The 27,947-nt window shown below is 35.8% G+C and overlaps 1 protein-coding gene across 16 annotated transcripts in view; it reads right to left on the reverse strand.

Annotated features, from left to right (window-relative positions):
- The window catches only part of ANKS1B (ankyrin repeat and sterile alpha motif domain containing 1B), a 1,267,908-nt gene that overhangs the window by 778,747 nt on the left and 461,214 nt on the right, over window positions 1-27,947 (reverse strand). For all 16 annotated transcript variants that reach the window (XM_017511074.2, XM_037734055.1, XM_017511056.2 and 13 more), the window contains exon 10: window positions 9,468-9,633. In XM_017511074.2, the coding sequence (XP_017366563.1) occupies window positions 9,468-9,633 (166 nt within the window). The remainder of the gene's footprint in view (window positions 1-9,467; window positions 9,634-27,947) is intronic.

The raw sequence follows: 27,947 nt of genomic DNA on the forward strand, positions 1-27,947 counted from the left end.
GGCTCAAGGAACTTTTTATTTGTTGTTGTTTTTGCTGTTACTTATTCTTGTTTGTTACAGTTTTTCAAATGATAAAGACTGGAGCAGATTTAAATGTTGTTGTACATCATGCAGTAAAAAAGGAAAATTAAAAATATAGAGGAGAGAAAGTCTGAAAGCAGGGGTCATATTCCTGAGAAGGCAAAAACCTGGTGCATAGAAAACAGAGCCAACCTTGGGCAGGAGGAGGAAAATCCCCTCTATCTTAACAGGAGGGAGGAGCAAGAGGAATGCCACAGGGCAGTCATATTTAAACATTTAATGGAGGAAGTTACCAAAGTTCCATCTGATAACTTCAATTTTCTTTATGAATTAAAATATGAGACCATCTGCTGAGAGTGAGAGACAAGGGAGGGAAAGTATCTGAGGGCTGAAGAAAGCAACACAGAACAAGAGTGGAATGTGAAGCATGGTGGAAAGTCCACTGGATATTGATGAGCATGAACTTATTAATCAATGAATGTTTACCTGGTTATTATACATACACTGACATTATAGGAGAAATTCTGTTGCCTAGGATAGCATACATGACACCATACGGAGCCTATATTCCCACATCATCAAATCATCAACTTAGCAGGAGATTTTTGTATTTTTAGAAATTTTATTAGTCTACATTTCATGTTATTCACACACATTGCAAATAAAATTGATTATAGGGGAGAAAAAGTGTGTGCGTGTGTGTATGTGTGTAGTTTATGAAGTTTTTTTCCAGCTACAACACAATTCTACCAAGTTGAGCAATATGAGATGATTATACTTTTTAATTGGTGAACTCTCCATATGGATGAAGGAGGCAGGTAATTTACCAGGATTTCCCTTCAGATACTGCCTCCCTTGTTTCCTCTCTTTGCCCATCCATGAACTAGCACTGGTTTACAAATTCATCATGTAGATATCTGCTTTAATAAATGGCTAAGACAGCACTGAGCACAGAGCAAATGCCAAATAAATAATTACTGTTTGATAAAAATGGTTCTTATCAGCAAGGCCAGTATTTGTATGTAAAAGAATGCTTCCATGGGGCTCAAAAATAGTTTGCTCTCTTAAATGAGTTAAATATACACATAGAAATCATGTTGACACTACCCACATGCTCAGCAGAGATAAACATTTGTTCTAGTCCAGTCTGAATTCATTTAATTTCAAAATTTTGGCATTAGAATTAAGGAAGTTTTACCATTTCAAAAAATATTTAGGTATAAACAAATTACAGAATCACCCTCACACTCCTACCTATTTCAGATGTTGCAGAGGTGAAGTAGAGTGTGGATTATTCACCAGATGGCATTTTCATTTCAGGTTGACCAGAGTCCAATAAGCACATTAGCAAATTGAACAGAGGTAACTAAGATCCACACTAAGTCTTGGCATGGAGCTACTGAATGTGTCCTTTTTTTTTTTTTTTTAAATAAGAGATCATCTATTCTCTTTCAGCATGATCATAAGCAGTCTTTGCTGGTGTTTTTGTAAACTGCTCATTAATCAAAAGGGATTTATTGAGTATCCATAGTATACAATGCCTGTACTAAGTGATATGGTTGCCTAGTTACCTTAAAATGGAAAAATTCCCCTAGGAAGGTTAAAATCGAATGAAAGGGAGACAAGAAAATATTATATTTGATGGTACCTGGCTATTTCATAAGGGATTTTACTGAGGTTACAGACATTTTCTTTTAAATATCCATTCATGCATTCATTCATTCAATTATTCATTCATTTATGCAAGTGAGTCACCACCATAATTACACAAGGTCCTGTGCTTGATGCGATAAAGGAAACAGATAGGATTCAATAGTGGCTGCATAAACATGAATCTTAGCAAATTCACCAAGCAAGTGCTGGACTGCTGTTGGTCTTTATTTAATAAGTCCAGTACTAGAGCAATCTTGTTCTTTACTCCATGTGAAATCTGTAGTAGTCATGAGGCATTAGTAAAATGCCCCTTGGAAATAGTATCCTTCATTTACTGGTTGAACTGTAAAATCTTGCTGAATACAGATCTACTAATAAGTTGCTTTTATTTAAATTAAACTAGTAGATCTGAATTATTTTTTTTCCTGTGGTCAGGATTTGATTTATTTTGTACTAGCCCTTCTAGTTACTAAATACCAGAGACCACAGAAAGGAAAGTTAACTGTGATTTTCTGAGCCAATGCATATTATATACACATGAATATACAATGTTGCCAGTCACAACCAACCTTTAGCTGCTCAGCCTCTGAGATACACAAGCCAGGCAGGTTGTGTTCTGTACTGTGGCCAATTGCCTCTCCCTATTACGTATTGAATTTGTGTGCTCAGTTTTGACCCCTATATTAGTTTCCTAGGGGTGTTGTAACAAACTACAGCCATCTCTCAGTGTCCACGGGGAATTGGTTTCAGGACTCCCAGTTGAGGAGGATTGCTTATTTGAGAATACCTAAATCCATGGATGCTTAAGTCTCTTCTATTAAATGGTGTAGCATTTACATAAAACCTACGCACATCCTCCTGTATACTTTAGATCATCTTTAGATTACTTGTAATACCTAATTCAATAAACTGCTACATAAATCGTTGCTATATGGTATTTTTTTAAGAGAATGATGACAAGAGAATATGTCTGTACATGTTCAGTACGGACCCAACCATCCATTTTTGCTTCTGACATATTTTTAATTTGTAGTTGGTTGAATCCATAGATGTGGAACTCACAGACACAGAGGGCCAACTGTACTAGTAACTCGGTGGCTTAAACAATAGAAATGTATTGCGTCAGTTTTCAAGGATAGAAGTCCAAACTCAAGGTGGCAGGGATGATTCCTTCTGTGGATTGTGAGGGAAGGATCTGTCCCATGCCTCCTTGACTTGTGGATGGCTGCCTTTTCCTGGTATCTCTTCACATTGTCTTCCCTCTACAGGTGCCTGTCTCTGAGTCTAAATTTCCCTTAAATAAGGACACTTGTCATATTGGATTAGGGTCCACTTAATGACTTTTCTTTAACTTGATTATATTTACAGACACTCTACAGTATCTCCAAATTCTCCAAATAAGACCATATTCTAAAGTACTATAGGTTAGGATTCCAACCTTTCTTTTTAGGGGGATAATATGAGGAAGGAAACAATTCAATCCATAACAGCCCCTCTTAAGACTTGATCACCCCTCAATCTTTCTCTCTCTCCCTTCCCCCTCACCACCCACCCCATCCGTCCAGGAAATCTTCTGCATGCAGTTCTTGTATAGAGCAGTAATCCCCATTTTGTCCGTAAGCCTAAGCCTTGTAGCCTACCACAGTAAACCTAAAGCTATAGAATACATTCAATACATTCCCTGAAATACAATTCTCAAATTTCCTTGGCTACTTATTGTCCAAATGTCAGCATCCTCAAGGTGAGAAGGGATGAGCTTTACTCCCACACACCTCTCAGCTTTATTTTCTCTTGCCCTTCTCTGCTGGCATTGCCTTTGTTCTGGCCATTGTCATTTCTTGCTGAGTATACACACTGATTCACTAATTAATCTTCCTGCTTTCAACCTCATCTCTCTCCAATCTATACTCCACATTAAGTCCAGAGGGATCATTCTAAAACAAACCTGATCATGTTTGTTCTGCTGTAAAATGAAATCCAAGCTCCATCTTCACTTCTGCTGTAAAATGAAATCCAAACTTCTGCATGTCACTTCTTGTTCTTTATGTATTCCACACTAGTATCATTCTATGCTCACCCACCGACATCAATTTGAGGGTCTCTAAAAAACTCCCATGCATCAAGAAATGTCTCCACATTTGCAAGTTCTACCTTTAATCAATAAAGAACTTAGTAACAAAGGTAATACATCAGTAACTCTAAGAGAGGTCAGTGACTTCCCTAGGTTCACCAGATCAGTTAGTTGGCCCTAAGGGGGAAATGCAAAACTAGGTATGAGTCACAAGGGACTAGTTGAGAGACTTGGTAGTAATAGGATTGATGCAAAACTTAAACTATGGATTAATGGAATCAACAAAGGAAAAAAGTGCAAACTGTTTCCTTACCTAACCAGAAAAGAAGTGACAGTTATGTTGATGCTCTCTCCTCTGCCTGCTATAGTGCTTACGGTGTGTGTGTGTGGCGGGTACAATTCTGTGGGATTGAGTTGCTAAGATTTCATGTAAAATTGCATAGAAACTGTTCTGATCTACATTCATCCCAATTCTGATCATTTTTTAAAAACCACAAAATTTCCCTTTCAATTCTGGACTCCTTTACCTTAGAATTTGTGATCACAGCCCAAAGACTACCAATTATTATGAATTAAGCCTGGGTCAACTGAACAAACTGGCTTCTTCTATACTAAATCCAAGTGATCAAACACAATTGGGGAAAATTATACATCCATGCAAATTAAGTCTTTATCCGATTTAAACAACAACAACAAACTCAGGCATTGTAGGAGTTTATATTTTCTGAAAGTGGCTGCAACAATATCTTCTTATAACATGACTTTAGTTAATATTCCTTCATCAAGGGGAGGCAAGAATTAAATTTCCTTTGCTTAAATGTACGCAGGCTCTTGACTACAATGAAAGTGATGCTGCCTTCTGAGGTCTCATTCTCTTAGGATGTTTGCTTAGAATGCCATCATAGACCATGAGAAAGTCCAAGTAGGCCATGCCTGCAATATGAGTGTAGATCTTGAGAATAAAACCTCCAGAGACAAATTATCTCTGCCAAGCCCTTCCCAAATTGTAGATTTAAAAGCAAAACAAATGACTGTTGTTTTCACTCACTAAGCTTTGGAGTAGCTTGTTATGCAGCAACAATAGCCAGAATAGATTTTGATAGTTGGATACAGGGTGCTGCCAAAACAAAAACTTAAAATATGTGGCATTAGCACTGAGATTAGGCAGCAGACAGAAGCTGGAAAAGCCTCAAAGCCAGTGCCTATCAAGTCAAAAGGGCCAAGGAAGGGATAGATTAATGGAAGCCTTAAAAGCTGTAAGAAAGGCGTTGGTGAAAGCTTAAAGGAAAAAAAAATTAACTGGAAGCTGAAGCAAGGTTTCTTCTCTCTCTGCAGTCTTTTACTTAGATCTGGGTCAACAATGTAAGACTCACTCCCTCTCTTCCTCTGTGCATGTACAAAGAAGAGTTTCAGTAAGCAGGGTGATGACAGCCTTCAACAAGTCAGGAAGATAGTCTTCTCCAGAACCTGACCATGCTTGTACCCTGCAAATTTCCAGCCTCCAGAACAAGGAGATAATACAAATGATGCAGCTTCCTCTTAGTTCTTTGGGGATTCTTGCTCTCAGAATCTAGCCAGTATGTCAGGAGGGAACCCAAGCAGTACACAGAGAGCAAAAAAATCTTCCAGTCCATAGCCTTAGCCAAGTTACTGGTACATAAGCAACATTAACTTGCCAGCTATGTGAGATGGCCATCTTAAAAGTGGTCCTCTATTCCCCAGTTGAACAGCCCAAACTCATAAGATGTGACACAGATAAGCAGTCCCTAACAAGCCCTGTCAAACTTGCAGATTTGTGAGCAAAATAAATGACTGATGTCAGTTTGTTTTGGGGTAGCCTGTTAGTAGCAATAGATAACTGATATAGGCATCATCTCCTTTATGTCTTCCTCAAGCTCCAGGTAAGGTTAAATGCTCTCCCATTTCTGCTCCCGAAGAACTCTTTGTGAAAATAATCTTAGCAATTATTGTACTTTATTGAATTTAACTCTTCACTTTGAAGAGTTAACTCTTCTCTCTTTGCTCGAGTAAGGCCATGCTTTTTGAAAAATTGGCTCCACAAATATATTATGTTTGCTACATTCTCTCTTTCTCCTCTGGAACTTTGATTAGACATGTGAAAACTTTGCAGTGTATCTTTCAAGTCTCTCAGCTTCTCTTTCATATTTTCCACATTTTTGTCTCTGGGCAACATTCTGAAAAATGTATTGTGGCCTAATTTCCAGTTCACTATATCTCTCTCCAGCTGAATCTCATTTGTTTTTCCACTCATCCACAGAGTACTAAATATTGTGTGTGTGTGTGTGTGTGCGCGTGTGTGTGCGCGCGCGCGCAACTGGATTTTTAATTTCTAAAATATTTTTTTTCTCTCCAATATGCTAGGTCATTTTTTTTTTAGTTTCTATTTCTAAAAAATACCTTCAGACTTATTTTTCCTTTATAATGGCACAGTCATTTTATAGTCTACATCTGCTAATTCCAATATTTGAAAGCTCTTAAGGTGTGGAACTGCTCTTCCTTGTTTTTGTTGGTTCCTGTTTGGGGTTTCTTTCCCTATAGGCTTAATTATTAAAAACTGCTAATTTTAATAGGAAAAGTATTTATAGCAATTATTTGGGGACTTAAAGGAAAGTATATTTCTCTCCAGAGGGATTACATTTCTTCCACTTGATAACTGAGGGTATGACTAAATTCATGAATTGACATTTTTTGGACCACCTAGATGATACGAATTTTGGGTGGCAATCTGTGAGGGCTAGTTAGTGGTAATAATTTTTAGGAATTTCCCACCCCTAACCTGCCTTGTTCTGCTCACATCAAATCACCTTTCTTTGCAGTTCCCTTGGGGTAGGGAATACAGGATTACCTCTGATTCCTCTGAAGGTATAGCCCTTGGAATTCCAGCTCTATGGAGGAAGGATTTCGTATTAGAGTCCCTGAGCTGTGCAGGCACAGATATTTGTTTTCTGCATCCAAAGCCACAGAAGCCTTGAACACTGAAATTCATCAGCAGGTTCAGCAAATTCCCCCAGGACAAATGTGGCTTTAGTGCTGTATTTATTTCCTACTCTCACTAATGTTTTGGCCTGATTATTTCTTACTAACCTACTGATAAAAAGAAATTACTAATTTACGTGTGATTCAGTTTATGTAATTTTCCTATCAGGTTTTTGATACTTTTAAAAAGTTTTTCCTTTCTATATTTATATCCAGTATTTTTATTTGTTTTCAGTCAGAGTTGACCTGAGCCTGATCAGCCTTGTTATCTGTGTCTATGTCATTTTAATCCTTGTATCCTCCGTATTCAGAACTGTGCCCTAGCATGCATAGGAACTCAATTAGTTTTTGGCTACTTAATCGATACATAGTTGTGTCTTCAATTCTTGCATTCCTTCCTCTATCACCCCGATATTCCCCTACCCTCTGTGTCCCAATTAAAGCTCTTTCACATTTTGAACATCTATTTCCTGCATTTTCCTACTTTAATGGAGCTTTCCTACAATATGTTACTTCCCTCATTATCTCTCTTATGGAAGAGTCCTCATTGTTGTCAACTTCTGGGATCAGCATTGTTTTCATTCTTCATGACTTCTCTGGATCATTCTCTATTCTTTGGCCTTAATCCAAAATCTGATGCTCATCTGAAGTTTATGCAATTCTATAACATTCTTTTTGTAATTTTGCTGCTATCATATGTGGACCTCCGGTCATATCTCTACATTTCTTGAGGGTTTCAGTACTTGATTCCCAATATTTACCCCCACTTCATCCCCTAATACAATGCAGCGCTATACATAATGTTTAAGAGCACAAGTTGGACAACTCAAGGTCAAGTACTAAATCCACCCCTCATTAACATGTAACCTTGGGAGGTCAGCAAGTGTTTCAATGCCTCAGTTTCCTTATTTGTAAAATGAGAATAATGGTATTAGTACCTCACAGCATTGTAAGAATCATATGGAATAACGCATCTAAAGCACCTAGAACAGTATCTGCCACATAATAAATGTGCATTAAATTTACTATTTTCATTACCACACTCTTACCTTAAAAATCTTCCAATTGTATGTTTATGATTCATTAATACCCTAGCCTCAGTACTGCTCAAAAATCCATTTTTTCACCTGTACAAAATTCCTAGACTGTTATGTATAATGGCTTTTCTGAATTTTATTTATTTATTTAGAGACAGGGTATCACTGAGTGACACCCAGGCTGTAGTGCAGTGGTGTGACCATGGCTCATTGCAGTCTTCACCTCCCAAACTCAAGCAATCCTCCCACCTCAGCCTCCTGAATAGCTGGGACTACAGGGACGTGCCATCACGTCCAGCTAATTTTTTTATTTTTTGTAGCAATGGGATTTCACCATGTTGCCCAGGCTAGTTTTGAACTCCTGAGCTCAAATTATCCACCCACCTTGGCTAGGATTACAGGCATGAGGTAGTGTCTATAATAGGCTAGTGGTAGAAATACAGGATGAGCCATCGCTCCTGGCCTGGATTTTATCTTAACCCTTCTCAAGATCTAGCTCTTCCTTTTAGCCAATAACCTCACATCTTACCCAGCAATTGAATCCATTTGAAACTAAATATTTCAGAATTTCTCTGTATTCATTACCATGCTGTCTTCTCTCTACTATCTGGGGAAGCAATGTCTGTGTTTTCCTAAACTAGCTGAGTTTTTACTTCTACTCATTCTGTTCTGTCTTTTTATTCTTTATCTTCAGTAGCTTGCTTTACCAGAAAATTGCTCTAGACTTGACCAAGTCTTACTTTTCCTAAAATAAACTAGCTATTTCCCTCTTGCACCAGCTTTCTTCTTATGTTACCATCATACCTCTTCTTCTAATCTCCTTGCAAGAGTCATTTGTACTTTCTACTTCATTTCCCCGTGTCTCACTATTAACCTCCAGACATCTACTTTTACCACATCACTTCTAAAATTTACCATTCAAAAGTAAGTTGCAATTGCCTTACCAAACCCAAAAATAGGCTCTCTTCAGAACTTTTCTTACAACTCCTTTGCAGCATTAAATATATTGATCACTTTGAAATTTCTTGAAAATTTCCCCCTTCATTAGCTTTCATGTAATTACTCTGTATTCTTTCTTAAAGTGAGTGATGAAGTAATAGAAAGAAACTATGACGGTAGTCGAAAATCCACGTTCAAGCACAGGCCCCACTATTTATTGATCTTAAAGCTCTAATTTCTTTATCAGCAAAATGGGGATAATATTTGTCTTGCTTTGTTGACTAGTTTGTAATGCAAAAAAAAATAAAATATAATAATGGATCTGATAATGCCGTAGAAGACATGAAATACACAAAGCAGCTATGTAAGATTTGATAACTTGGTAAGAGATAGGATGCAAAAAATGACATAAAAAGACCCTTGGTACCCAACTGGCTATGAACTCCTGAAGGACCCAAAGCTATGTATCTTACCTAGAAGGTTTTTTTTGCTATTAAAAGGTTTGGAAGTATCTTTATGAAGGCATTACCATGTCCATTAGGGCTTTTACCAGGAAGTTAGGAGACTTCAAATCAAAAACCTTTTGACTTACCTGGACTCACTTCAAAATGAAAAAAATTAATTATTGGGAACACATTGAGGGAACTTGCATTTTGATAACATAGTAGGAAATCAAAATGTTAATGATACATCTGCACATAAACAAGCATTCAAATTGAATCAGGCCAATTGTGAGTAAGACATATTACCAGTTCTTGGGGAAGATGCCCTTGCGATTTCTAAGGAGCAAGGTTTCTTTGTAACAGCTGTGTCCATGAGATCACACAGAAAGTTCTCATTTTCTGAAGGAAATGTATCCAGAGAAGCAGATGGTACAATTTCCATAGTGTAATTTCTCTTCTTTGGATAGGACTCCTGAAAAGAAGAAAAAATAAAAACAGGTTTGTGATGAAGAAACAGCTTTGTTTAATTTATAAAAACTAGAAAAGATAATCAGATTCAATAGTTATTTCCAAAGTGATTGACAGCTTATGATTCATCTGTTTGAATAAATTATAGAATTATACAACGCCAGTATCATCAGAGATATTTTAAAGAGTCCTCATAATTTAGAAAGACTGAATTTATTACTGAATTAGTAAAGGTATTGCCCTTTTTTATAATCTGTATCTATTATCTAGTTGTGGCATAAATTATTGTTTAACTAATCAGCAGTCAGTCCCAAGACTCTACTCCTTTGCCGACCTCCTGGAGATAGCCATATAATTCAACTTTGGCCCATTAGATGTAAGGGAAAGTTTGCTGAAAGGCTAATGGAAAAATACTTTTCCCCAGAGAAGAAGCTCATGAGGAGGCTCTTTCAGAGCTAAGGTCATCCCTAGGCTCCTCTCTTTGGATGCAGTTTTGATATCTGGAGTGAGGGCAAGCATTTTGTGGCCAGAAGGCAAGAAGTTTCAGATCAAAAAGGTAACAAGCCAAGAATGGCAACAGAAGGATAAAAAGAGCCAGGGACCTTGATGATATTGTTGAGCTGCTCAAATAGACCCAGGGCCAGTTTCTCCAGGCTTCTTACATAAATAACAATATTCTTAAAGTTTGGGCCATTGCTAATTGGGTTTTCTGTCATTTAGAGTTAGTCTTCCCATCTAGCACACCAGTATTTTTCCTTGTAAATACTGTTAACTAATACACTAAGGTGCTCTTTTCAGGTTAGGATAAAATGTAGGTCCAGTTCTACATTATTGATTTTTTTGATATATTCTAAAAATTAGAATTCATTTCATTATAGATTTTAATTTCTTGTACATAAGGCATTAATTAGTCAACAAATGTTTATTGGGCATCTACTATATATATGTTATATATATAGTATATTTATATATATGTCATATATATAAATTATGTGCTAAGTGCTGGACATTTTTTAAAACTAACCAGACATGATTCTTGCTCTAAGGAAGTTTACAGTCTGCTGGAGAAGACTGTGAAATTCTGCATGATGAAATTCATAATTAATCATGTTTTATTTTTGCTACAGATTCTCCTCTAGTTTACAAAAAACACAAAGTTAAGTTGAAAATATTGTAAGTAGAAACTGCATTTAATACACTTAACCTACCAAACAGCATAGCTTAGCCTACCCTACCTTAAATGTGCTCAGAACACTTACATTAGACTACACTTGGGCAAAATCATCTGGTAACACAGTACATTGTAGAGTATAGGTTATTTACCCTTGCCATCATGTGGCTGACTGGGAGTTGTGGCTTGCTACCATTGCCCATCATCATGAGAGAGTATCTATTACAGGATATAATGCTAGCCCAGGAAAAAGTCAAAATTCAATATCTGATGTATGATTGCTACTGAACATATACTGCTTTCACATCACTGCAAAGTCAACAACTCATAAGTTGAACCATCGTGAGTTGTGGACCATCTTTATGTGTTACCTTTATAAAGTATGCTTCACAATCAAGAAAAAGACTAATAAAAAATAAACTAATATTTTAAAAAAATCTCCCAAAGTATATTCTAGGGTTGATAAAGATTTACTATGAATTCCTACTTTTTCCACAATGATATTACAGTACAGCAGAATTCAAGGTCAGGGTAATTGCTTTCAGACCATACCAGACCCTGACACGTCAGAGAGTCAATTACAGTCACTATAATCCATTGAAAGCAGGAAATTGGGAGTAATTTATTTTTAACAACAAAGGGTGACAAAATAGAAGTCATCCAGAGGAAAGCAATAGGAATAGCATATAATTTTGAAACCATGTCAGAGAAGAAATGATGAACGGAACTGCAGTGTTCTATACAGAGAAGCCTTACAGACACATAATAGCTTTCTCAACAATTTGAAAGGCTATCCCTCATGAAATATCCCACAAAGCAGGGATGGGGAAAAGTTACCTTGGTATATTTATTCTAAAGTTCTTAAAGGCAAGACAAAGACTAATGTTTATAAATCAAAAAGGGCAAATTTGGGTCAATACAAAAATAATTTTCTATGAATTAATAATATTGTTTACCTTTCAAAATAAAAGGCACTATAAAATTTGTTAACAAAGAGCATTAGAAAGCAACAGAAGGAATTCCTCATTACTGAAAACCATCCTGCAGAATTATCTGTTGATAAAATTGTGGATAAAACTCATTGTATAAGGAGTCCAGCAGGTGACCACAAGCTCCATGAAGGCTGGAATTTGTCTTGTTCACCACTCTATCCCTAGAATCTAATACAGGTCCTGCCAAAAGTTGATGAGTTGATATCCAATAAATATATATTGATCAACTGAACAGTCTCTAGTGTCCTTTAAACAAAGCTAACTACAGGTTAGGGAAATGATTATTTTTTTTTCAAATGTAAATTACTTTGTCTTTCAGTTTGGTTAATGTTGTTCACTGGTTTGCATATAAAAAGGGAAGCTGAAATTACAACGGTAAGATTGTAAAGATTCCATGAAAAAAAGAATCTCCAGTGAAACCCCTAGTTCATCCTCAAATTAAACTAATCAAAACAATCCATGGATTTAGTTAAGTTGTAATGTTACAGTGTGTATGAACACTTATGCAGATTTTAAAAGCCTTGAAAACCACCTTGAAATTTAACCAAAAAGAATGGGTTAATTTGCTTTCTTCCTTAAAAATGAAGTATATTTGTTTATTAGGGAATAATTTGAAAATATAAAGAAAGAGGAAAATAATCACATGAAAATCCAGCATGCGGAGAAAAGCGAGGGTAATATTTTGGTGAACATCCTCCCAGACTGTTTTACCCTGAAAATGTGTGGATGTGTGAGTATGTGCAAAGGAAAGAAAAAAATATTTTAAACAACAATGAAGTACTCCCTCTTCTGCTTCCTAATGGAGGGCCATAATTTCTTCTTGGAATGTAAGTCTTTGTAGAACCTGGCTTCCTTAGGGAAGGCAAAGCCCCTGAGGGAAGGAGTTGGTAAAACGAAGATAGTTAAACTATGCTTTTGTAACCAAATATTTCAGTATCAAAGAAAACAGGTATTTCAACAAAATATCTGACAAATGACTCTCAAAAGACGATATGCAAGCTAATTTTTAAAAAATTGGATCCATGTGTGTCCACTACTCAGTTTAAGAGATACAATACTACCACTATATCATTGAAACCTGACCCCCACCCCATCCCATGTTCATCTTTCCAATCTCACCCTTTTTCTTCTTCTACCAGGGATAAATGCTTTCTGAACTTTGTGTTTTTTATTCCTTGGATTGTGTTAAATTTTAACTACACATGTAAGTATCAATAAAAAATAAATTTTTAGTACTGTGTGCTTTCAAACTTTATATATACAGTATCAAATGCTCCAGTTCTTCTGTGATTTTTTTCTCAATCAATATTATGTTTCTGAGTTTCACTTATTTTCAGCATGGTACAGGAGCTCACTGTACAAGAATACCACAATTCATTCACACATTCTCCTGACAAAGCACTTTTAAATGTTTCCTTGGTGTTTGGTTATTTAGGACAATGTTATTACACATTTTCCCATACAAAGTCTCTTGGAACAAGTAACCACCGTTAGGCTGCCTATTCCAGTAGTGATGGGGAAGACTCAAGAACAGATAGCAGATGAGAGAAATAAATGAAATCAAGAGATGATAATAAGAATAGAAGTTGTATTCACTGCAGATTCTATAGAATCTTGAGGAAGGCATTTGCAGTTTTCTACCCAAAGTTTTCTACTTTGCTCTAAGGAAGTTTATATGAGGGTTCAAACGATGTTCTATAAATCTTATTAAAATATTATATATAAGGATACTTATATATAAGTATAATATTATAGAGAATATTTCCTAATCTGTTATTTACCTCTAATCATATATTTTGTACCCTTTTCAATGACAATTATATGGCTATATGATGAACTTGGGTCCCAATATACACCTGATCATAATGTATTTAGCAAATCCTATGATATTGAAATTTTAATGTTTTGCTTTTAAAGCATCATTTTTGTTCATGTATTTTATTTACATATTTTAACTATTTTCAAATACAATTCCTGTGATAATAGGTATATGCCTTATGTTTACATATAATTGAATCTGTGTCTAGACTTTCTAATTGGTTCCATATATATGTCTATTCTAGTACAGGCATACCTGAAGGTTTACTGTGCTTTACAGATATTGCAATTTTTACAAATTGAAGATTTATGGCAACTGTGCATTAAGCAAGTCTATCAGCACTATTTTTCTGAAATGTTCTCACTTTGTGTCTTTGTGTCACATTTTGGTAATGCTCCCACTATTCCAAATTTTCCATTACTATTATATCTGTTACGGCGATCTGTGATCAGTGAGCTTTGATGTTACTGTTTTGATTGTTTTGGAACACTGCAATCCACAATCATATAAAATGGTGAACTTAATGCATAAGTGTACTATGTGTTCTGAGTGCTCCACTGACTAGCCATTCCCCTGTGTTGTCTTCTCCTTGGACCTCCCTATTTCCCAAGACACAACAATATTGAAATTAGGCCAACTAGTAACCCTTCAAATGCCTCTAAAAGTTCAAGTGAAAGGAAGAGTCACATGTCTCTCACTTTAAATCAAAAGCTAACAATGATTAAGGTTCGTGAAGAAGGCATGTCAAAAATGCCTCTTGTGTCAAACAGCTAGCCAAGCTGTGAATGCAAAGAGAAAGTTCTTGAAGGAAATTAAAAGTGCTACTCCAGTGAACACACAAATGATAAGAGAGGGAAATAGTCTTATTGCTGACAGGGAGAAAGTTTCAGTGGTCTAGAAAGAAGATCAAACCAGCCACATTATTCACTCAAGCCATATCCTAATCCAGAGCAAGACTCTAACTCTCTTCAATTCAATGAAGACTGATAGAGGTGAGGAAGCTGCAGAAGTTTAAAGTTGGCTGAGGTTAGTTCATAAGGCTTAAGGAAAGAAACCATCTCTATAACATAAAAATGCAAGGTGAAGCATCAAATGCTAATGGAGAAGCTGTAGCAAGTTATCCAGAAAATCCTGCGAAGACAGTTGATGAAGGTGACTATACTAAACAATAGATTTGTAATGTAGATCAAACAGCTTTATACTGGCAGATGTCATCTTGGACTCTCACAGCTAGAAAAGAGATGGCAATGCTTGGCTTCAAATTTTAAAAGGACAGTCCAACTTTCTTGTTAGGGACTAGTGCAGCACGATTTACTGAATATTTTAAGCCCACTATTGAGACCTACTATTCACAAGAAAGGATTCCTTTCAAAATGTTACTGCTCATTGACAATGCCACTGATCACCCAAAGCTCTGATAGAGCTGTACAAATAGATCAATGTTGTTTTTATGCCTGCTAATACAAACATCTATTCTCCAGATCATAGATCAAGGATTAATTTAGAGTCTCAAGTCTTATTATTTAAGGAATATATAATGTAAGGCTATAGCTATCATAGAAAGTGATTCCTCTGATGAATCTGGGCAAAGTAAATAGAAAACCTTCTAGAAAAGATTTTCCATTCCAGATGCCATTTGGAATATTTGTAATTCATAGGATGAAGTCAACATATGAACACTGATGAGTCCAGATGAAGTTGACTCCAGCCCTCATGGAGGACTTTGATAGGTTTGAGTTTGGTGGAGGAAGTAACTCCAGATGTGACAAATAAATAGCAAGAGAACTGGAAGTGGAACCTGAATATAGGACTGAATTGCTGTAATCTCATGATAAAACTTGAATGGATGAGGAGTTGCTTCTTATAGGTGAACAAAATCGTTTGAGATGAAGTACACTCCTGGTGAAGATGCTGTGGACATTGTAGAAATGACAACAAAGGATTTAAAATATTACACAAACTTAGTTGATAAAGCAGTGGCAGGATTTGAGAGGACTGACTCCAATTTTGAAAGAATTTCTAGTGTGAGTAAAATGCTATCAAATAGCTTTGCATGCTCAAAGAAATCTTTCATGAAAGGAAGACTCAAATAATGCAGCAAAACTACATTGTTCTCTTATTTTAAGAAACTGCCCACTGATTTTGTATCCTGAGACACTGCTGAAGTTGCTTATCAGCTTAAGAAGCTTTTGGGATGAGATGATGGGGTTTTCTAGATACAGGATCATGTCATCTGCAAAGATTATTTTACTTCTTCTCTTCCTATTCAAATACCCCTTATTTCTTTCTCTTGCCTGATTTCCCTGGCCAGGACTTCTAATACTATGTTTAATGGGAGTAGTGAGAGAGCATCCTTGTCATGTGCTGCTCTTCAAGGGGAATGCTTCCAGCTTTTGCCCATTCAGTATGATGTTGGCTGTGGGTTTGTCATATATGGCTCTTATTATTTTGATGTATGTTCCTTTGATACCTAGTTTATTGAGAATTTTTACCATGAAGGGATGGTGAATTTTATCAAAAGCCTTTTCTGCAGGCAAGCAGAGAAGCAAATCATGAATGAACTGCCATTCACAACTGCTACAAAGAGAATAAAATACCTAGGAATACAGCTAGCAAGGGAAGCAAAGGAATTCTTCAAGGAGAACTACAAACCACTGCTCAAGGAAATTGAAGATTGACACTAACAAATGGGAAAAGCATTCCATACTCATGAATAGGAGGAATCAATATCATAAAATGGCCATACTTCCCAAAGTAATTTATAGATTCAATGCTATTCCCTTTAAACTACCATTGACATTCTTCACAGAGTTAGAAAAAAAAATTTTTTTAATTTATATGGAACCAAAAAAGAGCCCGAATAGCCAAGACAATCCTAAGCAAGATGAATGAAGTTGGAGGCATCATGCTACCCAACTTCAAACTATATGCAAGGCTACAGTTACCAAAACAGCATGGAATTTGTAACAAAAACAGACACATAGACCAATGGAACAGAATACAGAGCTCAGAAACAAGATTGCACATCTGTAATGATCTGATCTTTGACAAACCTGACAAAAACAAGCAATGGAGAGAACATTCTCCATTTAATAAATGGTACTGAAAGAACTGACTGGCTATCGGCAGGAAACTGAAACTGGACCCATTCCCTACACATTATACTACACGCTACACTTTCAATTAACTAAAGACAGATTAATAACTTCAATGTAAAGTGTGAAACTTTAAAATCTCTAGAAGAAAATCTAGACATACCATTCAGGACATAGGCATAGGTAAAGACTTCATGCTGGGAAGTACCAAAAGCAATTGCAATGAAAATAAAAATTGACAAATGGGATCTAATTAAACTAAAAAGCTTCTGCACAGCAAAAGAAACTATCAACAGAGTGAACAGACAACCTATAGAATAGGAGAAAATTTTTGCAATTTATCCATCTGACAAAGGTCTAATCTCCATAGTCCGCAAGGAACTTAAACAAATATACAAGAAAAAAAACAATCCCATTAAGAAGTGGGCAAAGGACATGAATAGACACTTCTCAAAAGACATTCATATGGCCAACAAACATGAAAAAAAAGCTCAACATCACTGACCATTAGAGAATTGCAGATCAAAACCACAGTGGGATCATCTCATGCCAGTTAGAATGATGATTATCGAAAAGTCAAGAAACAATAGATGCTGGCTTGATGCAGAAAAAAAAAGTAATTCTTTTACAATGTTGGTGGGAGTGTAAATTAGTTCAACCACTGTGGAAGATGGTGTGGTGATTCCTCAAAGATCTAGAAGCAGAGATAGCACTTGCCCCAGCAATCCCATTTAATAGCTAAAGGAATATAAATCATTCTATTATAAAAATACATGCACATGTATGTTCATTGCAGCACTAGTCATAATAAAAAAGACATGGAGTCAACCCAAATGCCCACCAATGATAGACGGGATAAACAAAATGTGGTACATATACACCATGGAATACTATGCAGCCATAAAAAGGAATGAGATCATGTCCTTTAAAGGGACATGGATGGAGATGGAAGCCTTTTTCCTCAGCAAACTAATGCAGGAACAGAAAACCAAACACCACATGTTCTCACTTATAAGTGGGAGCTGAACAATGAGAACACAAGGACACATTCAGGGGAACAACACACACTGGGACCTGTTGGAGGGCAGGGGGAGAAAGACCATCAGAAAGAATAGCTAAAGGATGCTGGGCTTAATACCTAGGTGATAGATTGATCTGTGCAGCAGACCACCATGGCACACATTTACCTAACAAACCTGCACATCCCGCACATGTACCTTGGAACTTAAAATAAAAGTTGAAAGAAAGAAAGAAAAAAAAAAGTCACAGTCACTTAAGCTCTAGCAACCATTACTCTGATCAGTCAGTGGCCATCAAAATCAAGGCAAGACCCTCCACCAGCAAAAAATTATGACTCACTGAAGGCTCAGATGATCATTGGCATGTTTTAACAATAAGGTATTTTTTAATAGGTATGTACTCTTTTCCAGATATAATGGCATTGTACACTTCATAAACATATAGCATAAACGTAACTTTAATATGCATTGGGCAACCAAAAAAATTATGTGGCTGGCTTTATTGTAATATTCACTTTATTGTGGTGATTGAAACCAAACTCACACCATTTCTGAGGTATGTCTGCACCAGAATTACTCTGTCTGGATTAGCAGAGCCTTCTAATTGATTTTACTATTTGGTAGGATAAATCTTTCCTCATGCTCATCTTTTCTGAGGCATTAATTATTAACTTCATTGTTCAGAAAGAAAAAAATTCAAACATTTTGTTAAGTTTTCCTCAGATCATTCATTTTCCTTTGTTCCTTATCAGTAATCAATACTTCCAGATACCCAGGCACTAAAAAAACCTGGGCTATGCTTCACTTCTCATTCTTCCTCTGTGTCATTCCCAATAAATCCTCAAGTCCAATACTTTGCCATTGAATTATATCCCAAACACATTTATTTCTCTCCACACCAGCTACCATGCTAGTCCAGACCACCATTATATTTTACTTGAACTGCTGGAACAACTTCCAAACTATCCTCCTTGCCTCCAGTCCTGCCTCTCTTCTAATCAATTCACTTTCAAAACGAGCATGAAGCTTCTAAGAGTAAGTAAGGTCAAAGCAAACTCATTTCTTTTCATCACAACTTTATTTGATGAGAGAATCATAAAATGCTAGTCATACTACATGTTGATTCTTTTTAAACATTTAACATGGTCTCTCATAATATCTCATAATTTTTTGCTGAATAATTTCATTAAATACATTAATGATCTAAATAGTAAACTCATTTAATTTACAAGATAGGAAAGAAATAAAAGTTCCTTGACTAAAAAGTTTAAACATAATCCCATTAATTGATAAGACAAATGGGATTAATTTCTAAAGACATACTTATCTAGCACCTAGCAAAATTCCATGTTCACAGGACTCCATGAATACATGCTGAAAAAATGAATGCATAAATTACTATATCAGTTAGAATTTCATGGTTTGCATCCTCCACTAGAATCAAAGCACCATAGGGGCTTCATATAGTATGCACAATAAACACTTGTCAAATAAAGTCTGAAACATTGTCACCCAAAAACAATCATAGATTCAAACTATCACAGATCTAAAACCATCACAAATTCCCCACTGTGGGAAGAATTGCAACTTACATTTACAAAGTGTTTTATTGTCTGCAAAGTGAATAGTATTTCATTTGCCCAGATGATTCTCATTTAGTTCTCACAACAATCCAGCCAATGCTACTATCATTGCCATCCAGAAACTAGGCCTAAAATTATTAAGTGATTTGTCCAATATTAAGCCTCTTGTTAATGGAAGTGTTATGGATCCAACCTAGGTCTTCTGGCACCAGATCTAATGTTCATATGATTGTATTACAGATAAAAAGAGCTATGACCAGATAGTTAATTGCCAGAACTAAGGGAAAGAGAACACTCTGCACATTGCTAGGTAGTATCTAGCTCTGCCAATTTTTCAAGCCTTTGTATGTTCCCTTCTCTACAGTGGGAAGCCTTGACCTCAGTACACAGATTAATTGCCAACATATCCTTGATGGTTAATCCTGGTAGTAGGCAAGAGGTATTAAAAGGACTGTAACATAACAATTTCTGACACCTTCAAGACTTCATTTTCTCCAGTCTAGTAATATTAAGCTCAAAATAGACTAACAGTTTTTGCTTTTTTCTTTTTTTCTTTTTTAAGCTCAAAATAGACTAACAGTTTTTGCTTTTTTCTTAACATTTAGCCTCTATTGTTTTTCTGTTTTTTTTAAACAACTTTCTAATATGCAATTTTTGTGGGTGTATATTAGGTATATATTTACGTGGCACATTTGATATTTTGATTAAGGCAAGCAATGTGTAATAATTACATCATGGAAAATGGGGTATCCATCCCTTCAAGCATTTATCCTTTGTGTTACATAGGTCCAATTATACCCATTTAGTTATCTTAAAATAAACAATTAAAGTGTTATTGACTATAGTGCCCCTGTAGTGCTATCAAATACTCACTCTTATTTATTCTTTCTAACTATCTTTTGAACCCAATAACCATCTGCAACTCCCACCCTTAGACCCCCACTATTCTTCCCAGCCTCTGGTAACCATCATTCTACTCTCTGTCTCCATGAGTACAATTATTTTGACTTTTAGAGTCCACAAATAAGTGAGAACATGTGATGCTTGTCTTTCCATGCCTGGTTTATTTCAGTTAACATAATGACTTCCAGTTCTATCCATGTTGTTGCAAATAAAAGGATCTCTCTTTTACAGTTTGAATAGTACTCTGCTGTGTGTAAGTACAACAGTTTCTGTATCCGTTCTTCTGTTGATAGACACTTAGGTTGCTTGCAAATTTTTGCCATTGTGAACAGTGCTGCAACAAACATAGGAGTAGAGCCATCTCTTCCATATAGTGCTTTCCTCTGTGAGGGTTGGTATAATCAGCAATGGGACTGCTGAATCTCCTGGTAGCTCCCTTTTTAGTTTTTTGAGGAACTTCCAAACTGTTCTCCACAGTGGTTGTATTAACTTTATTCCCACCAACAATGTACCATGGTTCCCTTTTCTCCACATCCTCACCAGCATTTGTTATTGCCTGTCTTTTGGATAAAAGTCATTTTAACTCTAGGGTGAAATGATATCTCATTGTAGTTTTGATTTGCATGTCTCTGATGAGCAATGATGCTGAGAATCTTTTATATGCCAGTTTGCCATTTGTATGTCTTCCTTTGAGAAATGTCTATTCAAATTTGTTGCCCATTTTCTAAGGGGGCTATTTGATTTTTTCCTATAGAGTTGTTTGAAGTCCTTTAATATTCTGGTCAATAATCACCTGTCAGATTATTATTTTGCATTCTCTCCCATTTTGTGAGTAGTTTCTTCACTGTGTTGTTTACCTTCCTGTGCAGGAGATTTTGAACTTGATGTGCTCCCATTTGTCCATTTTTGCTGCGGTTGCCTGTACTTAGGGGGGTATTACTCAAAAACTTTCTGCCCAGACCAAATGTCCTGGAGAGTTTCCCCAAAATTTTCTTATAGCAGTTTCATACTTTGATGTCTTAGATTTAAGACTTTAATCTATTTTCATTTGATATTTGCATATGGGGAGAGATAAGGGTCTAGTTTCATTAGTCTGTTTATAGAGATATCCAGTTTTGCCAGCACGGAATACTATGCAGCCATAAAAAGGAACAAGATCATGTCCTTTGCAGAGACATGGATGAAGCTGGAGGCCATTATACTCAGCAAACTAACACAGGAACAGAAAACCAAACACCTCATGTTCTCACATCACTCATAAGTGGGAGCTGAACAATGAAAACACATGGACACAGGGAAGGAAACAACACACATGGGGGACTGTCAGGGAGGGAAGGGGAGGGAGAGCATCAGGATAAATAGCTAATGCATGTGGGGCTTAAAACCTGGGTGATGGCTGGATAGGTGCAGCAGACCACCATGGCACACGTTTGCTTACATAACAAACCTACATGTTCTGCACATGTATCCTGGAACTTAAAATAAAATTAAGTTTAAAAAAAAAAGACTTTTTCCCCAATGTGTGTTCTTGGTGCTTTTGTTAAAAAATGAGTTCATTGTAGATGTATGGATTTGTTTCTGTGTTCTCTATTCTGTTCCGTTGGTATATGTGTCTGTTTTTATGCCAGAACCATGCTGTTTTGGTTACCACAGCTTCTGTGGTATAATTTGAATCCAGGTAATGTAGTTCTTCCAGTTTTGTTCTTTATTTCTCAGTATAGCTTTGTTTATTCTGGGTCTATTTTAGTTCCATATACATTTTAAGATTGCATTTTCTATTTCCGTGAAAAATATCATTAGAATTTTAATAGGGATTGCATTAAATCTGTATGTTGCTTTGTGCAGTATAAAATCAGTATACACATTTTAACAATATTGATTTTACCAATCTATAAAATGGAATATCTTTTCATTTTCTTGTATCACCTTTAGCTTCATTCATCAGTGTTTTATCATTTTTATTGTAGAGCTCTTTCACTTATTTAGTTAATTCTGAGGTACTTAATTTTATTTGTGGCTATTGTAAATGCAATAACTTTTTTGATTTCTTTTTCAGGTTGTTCACTGTTAGCATATAGAAATGCTACTGATTTTTGTATGTTGATTTTGTATCCTGACACTTTATTAAATTTATCAGTTCTCAAAGTTTTTTGGTGGAGTCTTTAGGGTTTCCCAAATACGAGATCATGCCAGGCTTGGTGGTTAACACCTGTGATCCCAACGCTTTGGGAGGCCAAGACAGGTGGATGACCTGAGGTCAGGAGTTTGCGACCAGCCTGGCCAACGTGGTGAAAACCTGTCTCTAGTAAAAATAAAAAAAAAAAAAAAAATTAGCGGGGCGTGGTGGTGGGTTCCTGTAATCTCAGCTACTCATAAGGCTGAGGCAGGAGAATCAATTGAACCTGGGAGGCAGAGGTTGCAGTGAGCCAAGACTGCACCATTGTACTCCAGCCTGGGGGACAAGTGTGAGACTCCTCAAATATATATATTATATGTATATAATCAGCCAACAAGAATACTTTGACTTCTGCTGTTCCAATTTGGAGGCCCTTTATATCTTTTTCTTGTCTGATTGGTCTATCTAGGACTCCCAATACTATGTTGACTAACAGTGGTGAAAGTGAGGAGCCTTGCTGTGTTCCAGATCTTAGAGGAAAGGCTTTCAGTTTTTCCCCAGTCAGTATAATGGAGGGCAGTGGGGGTCTGTCATATATAGCTCTTATTATGTTGAGATATGTTTCTTCTATATTCAGTTTTTTGAAGGTTTTCTATCATGAAAGGATGCTGAATTCCATCAAATGTTTTTTCAGCATCAACTGAAATAATCAGATGGTTTTTAGTCCTTCATTCTCTTGATATAATGTCTTATATTGGTTGATTTGCATATGTTGAGCCATTTTTGCCTTTTAGGGATAAATCCCACTTAGTCATGATGATCCTTTGAATTTCTACTGTATAGGTTGTGATGTCTCCTTTTTCATCTCTGATTTTATTTATTTGGATCTTCTCTTTTCTTTTCTTAGTCTAGATAAAGGTTTGTCAATCTTAGTCTGGCTAAAGGTTTGTGAATGTTTACTCTTTTCAAAAAAACTTTTTGTTTTATTGATACTTTGTATAGATTTCTTCATCTCAATTTCATTTATTTCTGCTTTTATTTTTAATATTATTTTCTTCTACTAATTTTAAATTTTGTTTGCTCTTGCTTTTCTAATTCTTTAAGATACATCAATTGGTTGTTTATTTGAAGTTTTTCTTCCTTTTGATGCAGGCACTTATAGGATAAACTTTCCTCTTAGTACTGCTTTCACTGTATCTTACAGATTTTGGTATGTTGTGTTTCCATCATTTTTGTTTTGAGAAAATTTTCAATTTCCTTCTTAATTTCTTCATTGACCCCTATTCATTTCAGGGCATATTGTTTAATTTTCATGTGTTTGTATAGTTTCCAAAATTATTCTTGTTATTATTTATTCCATTGTGGCCAGAGAAAATGCTTATTATTATCTAAATTTTGTTGAATGTTTCAAATTTATTTTGTAAGCTAACATATGGCCTATCCTTGAGAATGATCCAGATGCTAAGGAAAATGTGTATTCTTCAGTCATTGAGTAAAATGTTCTGTAAATATCTATTAGGTCAATTCAATATATAGTACAGATTAAGTTCAATGTTTCTTTATAGATTTTCTGTTTGAAGATCTGTCCAATGCTCAAAGTGGGTTGTTAAAGTCCCTAAATATTATTTTATTGAGGCCTATCTATCTCTTTAGCTCTAATAATGTTTCCATCATATATGTGGATGCCCCATAGTTGGGTGCACATATATTTACGATTGTTATATCCTCCTGCTAAATTGACCCTTTTATCATAATATAGCAATCTTTTTTGTCTGACTTAAGTTTTTGTCTTGAAATCTATTTTGTCTAAGTGTAGCTACTCCTATTCTTTTTTGGTTTCCATTGGCCTGGAATATCTTTTTCCATCCTTTTATTTTCTGCCTATGTGTATCTTTATAGATGATGTATGTTTCTTGCAGGCACAGATCATTGGCTTTTGTTTTTTCATCCATTCAGCTACTCTATCTGCGGTCAGTCTTCTCTCATTCAGAGACCCATTCAGTCTTCTCTTCCGTCTTTCCTTCTGTCCTTTCTCCCTTTTAGTGAAAGTGATTTTCTCTGGTACTACGACTTAATTTTTTCTTTTAATTTTTTGTGTATTCATTGTATGTTTTTTGGTTTGAAGTAACCATAAGCCTTGCAAATATTATCTTATAATCCATTATTTTTTACTGGTGACAATTTAACAATAATTGCTTAAACAAACAAACATGCAAAAAGTACACTAATGAAGGCTCTACGCTTTAACTTTGTCCCCCTGCTTTTTAACTTTTTGTTTTTTCTCTTTATGGATTATTGTTTTGTATATGTCTTCAAATGTTTTTGTAGTTGTTATTTTTGATTGGCTCATTGTATAATCTTCCTACTTAAGATATAAGTAGTTTACACACTACAGTTACAATACTGTAATATTCTCTGTATTTCTGTGTCCTTATTATTACCAGTGAGTTTTACACCTATAGATTATTTCTTCTTGCTCATTAACATGCTCTTCTTTCAGATTTAAGAACTCCTTTTAACATTTCTTGTAGGACAGGCCTGGTGTTGATGAAATCCCTCAGCTTTCATTTGTCCGGGAAGATCTTTATTTCTCTTTCATGCTTGAAGCATATTTTCATCAGATATACTATTCATGGGTAAAAGTTTTTTGAAAAGCTTCAGACAAATACTAATTGAAAACTGATACTGAAAGATATCAGCTTAACAAGTCTGATAAAAGAGCAATTCCTTTGCAAGGAAGGTAAAGATACTCGATCTCTGTCTCTAAATACATACATGCAGACACACAGTTGACCTTTGAACAACATGGGTTTGAACTGCACAGGTCCACTTATATGTGGATTGTTTTCAACCAAACATGAGTCGAAAAATACAGTATTTGTGGATGCGAAATCCACATGTAGGGAGGACCCATTTTTCATACATATGGGTTCTGCGAGGCTGACTATGGAACTCGAGTACATATCAGTTTTGTTACATGTGCAGGTGCTATAATAAACAGTTCTCTTCAAGAAATAACTGTATATAAGTAGCGCTTTTAACAAGGCTTTGTAACTTTTTTTTTTCATGATTACAAGACAAATTTGTTTTATTATACATAATTTGGAAAATGTACTTACATTTATTTGGGAATTTAAAGTATAAGTTTAGATTACAGATCACATTTAAGAATCTCCAAGGCTTCTTAATAGCTGTAGTATTAATCTTTGCAATTAAATGTGGTAAATCCGGTAAAATTTTTGCAAATTTACTTATAAATCATTATTATTCAATGTTTACTAATACTTTCCTATACATATTCTTATTTGAAAAAAAAAAAAAAAAAAAAAAAAAAAAAAAAAAAAAAAAAATTCCCTTCAGCACTTTAAATATGTCATGCTACTCTCTCCTGGCCTGAAAGGTTTCTACTTTTTTTAGTAGAAATACATTGAAGCTCCATTACATGTTATTTGCTTCCTTTCTCTTGTTGCTTTTAGTATCCTTTCTTTATCCTTGACCTTTGGGACTTTGATTATTAAATGCCTTGAAGTTATCTTCTTTGCGTTAAATCTGCTTGGTGTTCTATAATCTTCTTGTACTTGAATGTTGATCTCTTGATCTAGATTCAGAAAGTTCTCCAATATGATCACTTTGAATAAACTTTCTACCCTCACCTCCTCTTTAAGGGCAATAACTCTTAGATTTGCCCTTTTGAGGCTATTTTCCAGAGCCTGTAGGTGTGCTTTATTGTTTTTTATTGTTTTTTCTTTTCTTCCTCTGGCTGTGTATTTTTAAACAGCCTGTCTTAAAGCTCACTAATTTCTTCTGCTGCTTGATCAATTCTATCATTAAAAGACTCTGATGCATTTTTTAATGTGTTGATTGCATTTTTCAGCTGCAGAATTTCTACTTGATTCTTTTTAATTATTTTAATCTCTTTGTTAAATTTATTTAATAGAAATCAGAATTCCTTCTGTGCTTTATCTTGAATTTCTTTGGGTTTCCTCAATACAGCTATTTTGAATGCTCTGTCTGAACAGTCATGTATCTTTGTTTCTCCAGGATTAGTCCCTAGTGCCTTACTGAGTTCATTTGGTGACGTCATATTTTCCAGGATGATCTTGATGCTTGTAGATGTTCATCAATGTCTAGGCACTGAAGAATTAGGTCTTTATTGCAGTATTAAGGGCTTGTTTGTGCCTGTCCTTCTTGGGAAGGTTTTCCAGATACTCAAAGGGACCTAGATTCTAAGCGCAATAATGCTGTGGTTTTTACAGACTTATAGAAGTACCATTTTGGTGATCTTGGATAAGATCTGAAAGGATTCTCTTGATTACCAGGTAGAGACTCTTGTTCTCTTTCCTTACTTTCTCCTAAACAAATGCAGCCAGTGTCTCACTCTCTCTCAATATCTCTCTCTCAATATCTGTCTTTCTGTCTCTCTATCTGTATCTCTCTGCTGAGCCACCTGGAACTTGGGATATGGTGATGCAAGCACTCCTGTGGCCACAGCCATTGAAATTGTGCTCAGTCAGACCTGAAGCCAGCATAGCACGAGGTCTTGATCCAGGCCTGCTATGAACATTATCTGGCTACCATCTATGTTGACTCAAGGTACTAGGGCTCAGTGATCAGCAGGTACCAAAGCCAGCCAGGTCTGTGTCCTTCTCTTTAGGGCAGCAAGTTCCCCTAGGTACTGGGTGGGTCCAGAAATGCTGTATGATAACCAGAGATTGGAGTCAAAAACCTTCTAAGTTTATCTTATATTCTATTCTACTACAGGTAACCTGTCTCTCAAAGCACAATAGAAAGTCCTTCCTAGTCTTCTCCATACCATTTTTCTAATGCCTGATTATGGGTCCTAGACTTGTTTTTGTACTTGAATTTTTATAATAGTAGCAGACCTAGGACTGTGTTCTCTGCCTTAGTCTTTGACAGTTCTCTTCCAAGAGACTAATGTCCAGTCCCTGAATCCTAAACAGGTCCTTAAGGCCCTGTGCCACCTAAATTTACAGCTCCTGGGGGAGTGCTTAGCTTTGATGCTTTGGCTTACTTAGATTGCTCTATCCTACTTGCTACTGTCAATTGTGCAATTTGTGGACTGAATAATACTGCTTCAAAGTGACTAATCATGCATATTGACAGCACTTAAATCCAGAGAACATTATTCCCCCCCAAGAAAAAGAAATATTAGCAATAAGAAATTTATATAATAAGCATTCATATGTTGTTTACACTGTGTTTCTATAAAATTTAAAACCATCAGTGGTGGGCTGGATATAAAAAGTCAAACTTTATTAGTGACTCAGTAAAAAGTTCTATGCTTTAGTAGAGAAAAGTGTTATAAAAATTCATCATGGAGGTATGTGGGTTAGCAATACTATGAAAAAAATATTAGGGGTTACAGCTGACAGTATGAGTCAGAGTGTAATATGCCAGTTAAAGACATTAATGTGACACTGGCAGATTTAATACAAGTATGATATTTAGCCTAGAAAGAGTGACAGGCCTCCCCTTGTCTGTACTAATTAGTATTGGAAATAATCTGGCTTTACAATTTCTTAAAAGGTGGGCTAACAGGATTATGCTGAATTGCCTTAAGGAAGGCTGTGCAAGATTTTATTCATCAAAGAGACTAGGA

This window comes from Cebus imitator, unplaced genomic scaffold (assembly GCF_001604975.1).
Source record: "Cebus imitator isolate Cc_AM_T3 unplaced genomic scaffold, Cebus_imitator-1.0 Scaffold18, whole genome shotgun sequence".
Classification (NCBI taxonomy): domain Eukaryota; kingdom Metazoa; phylum Chordata; class Mammalia; order Primates; family Cebidae; genus Cebus; species Cebus imitator.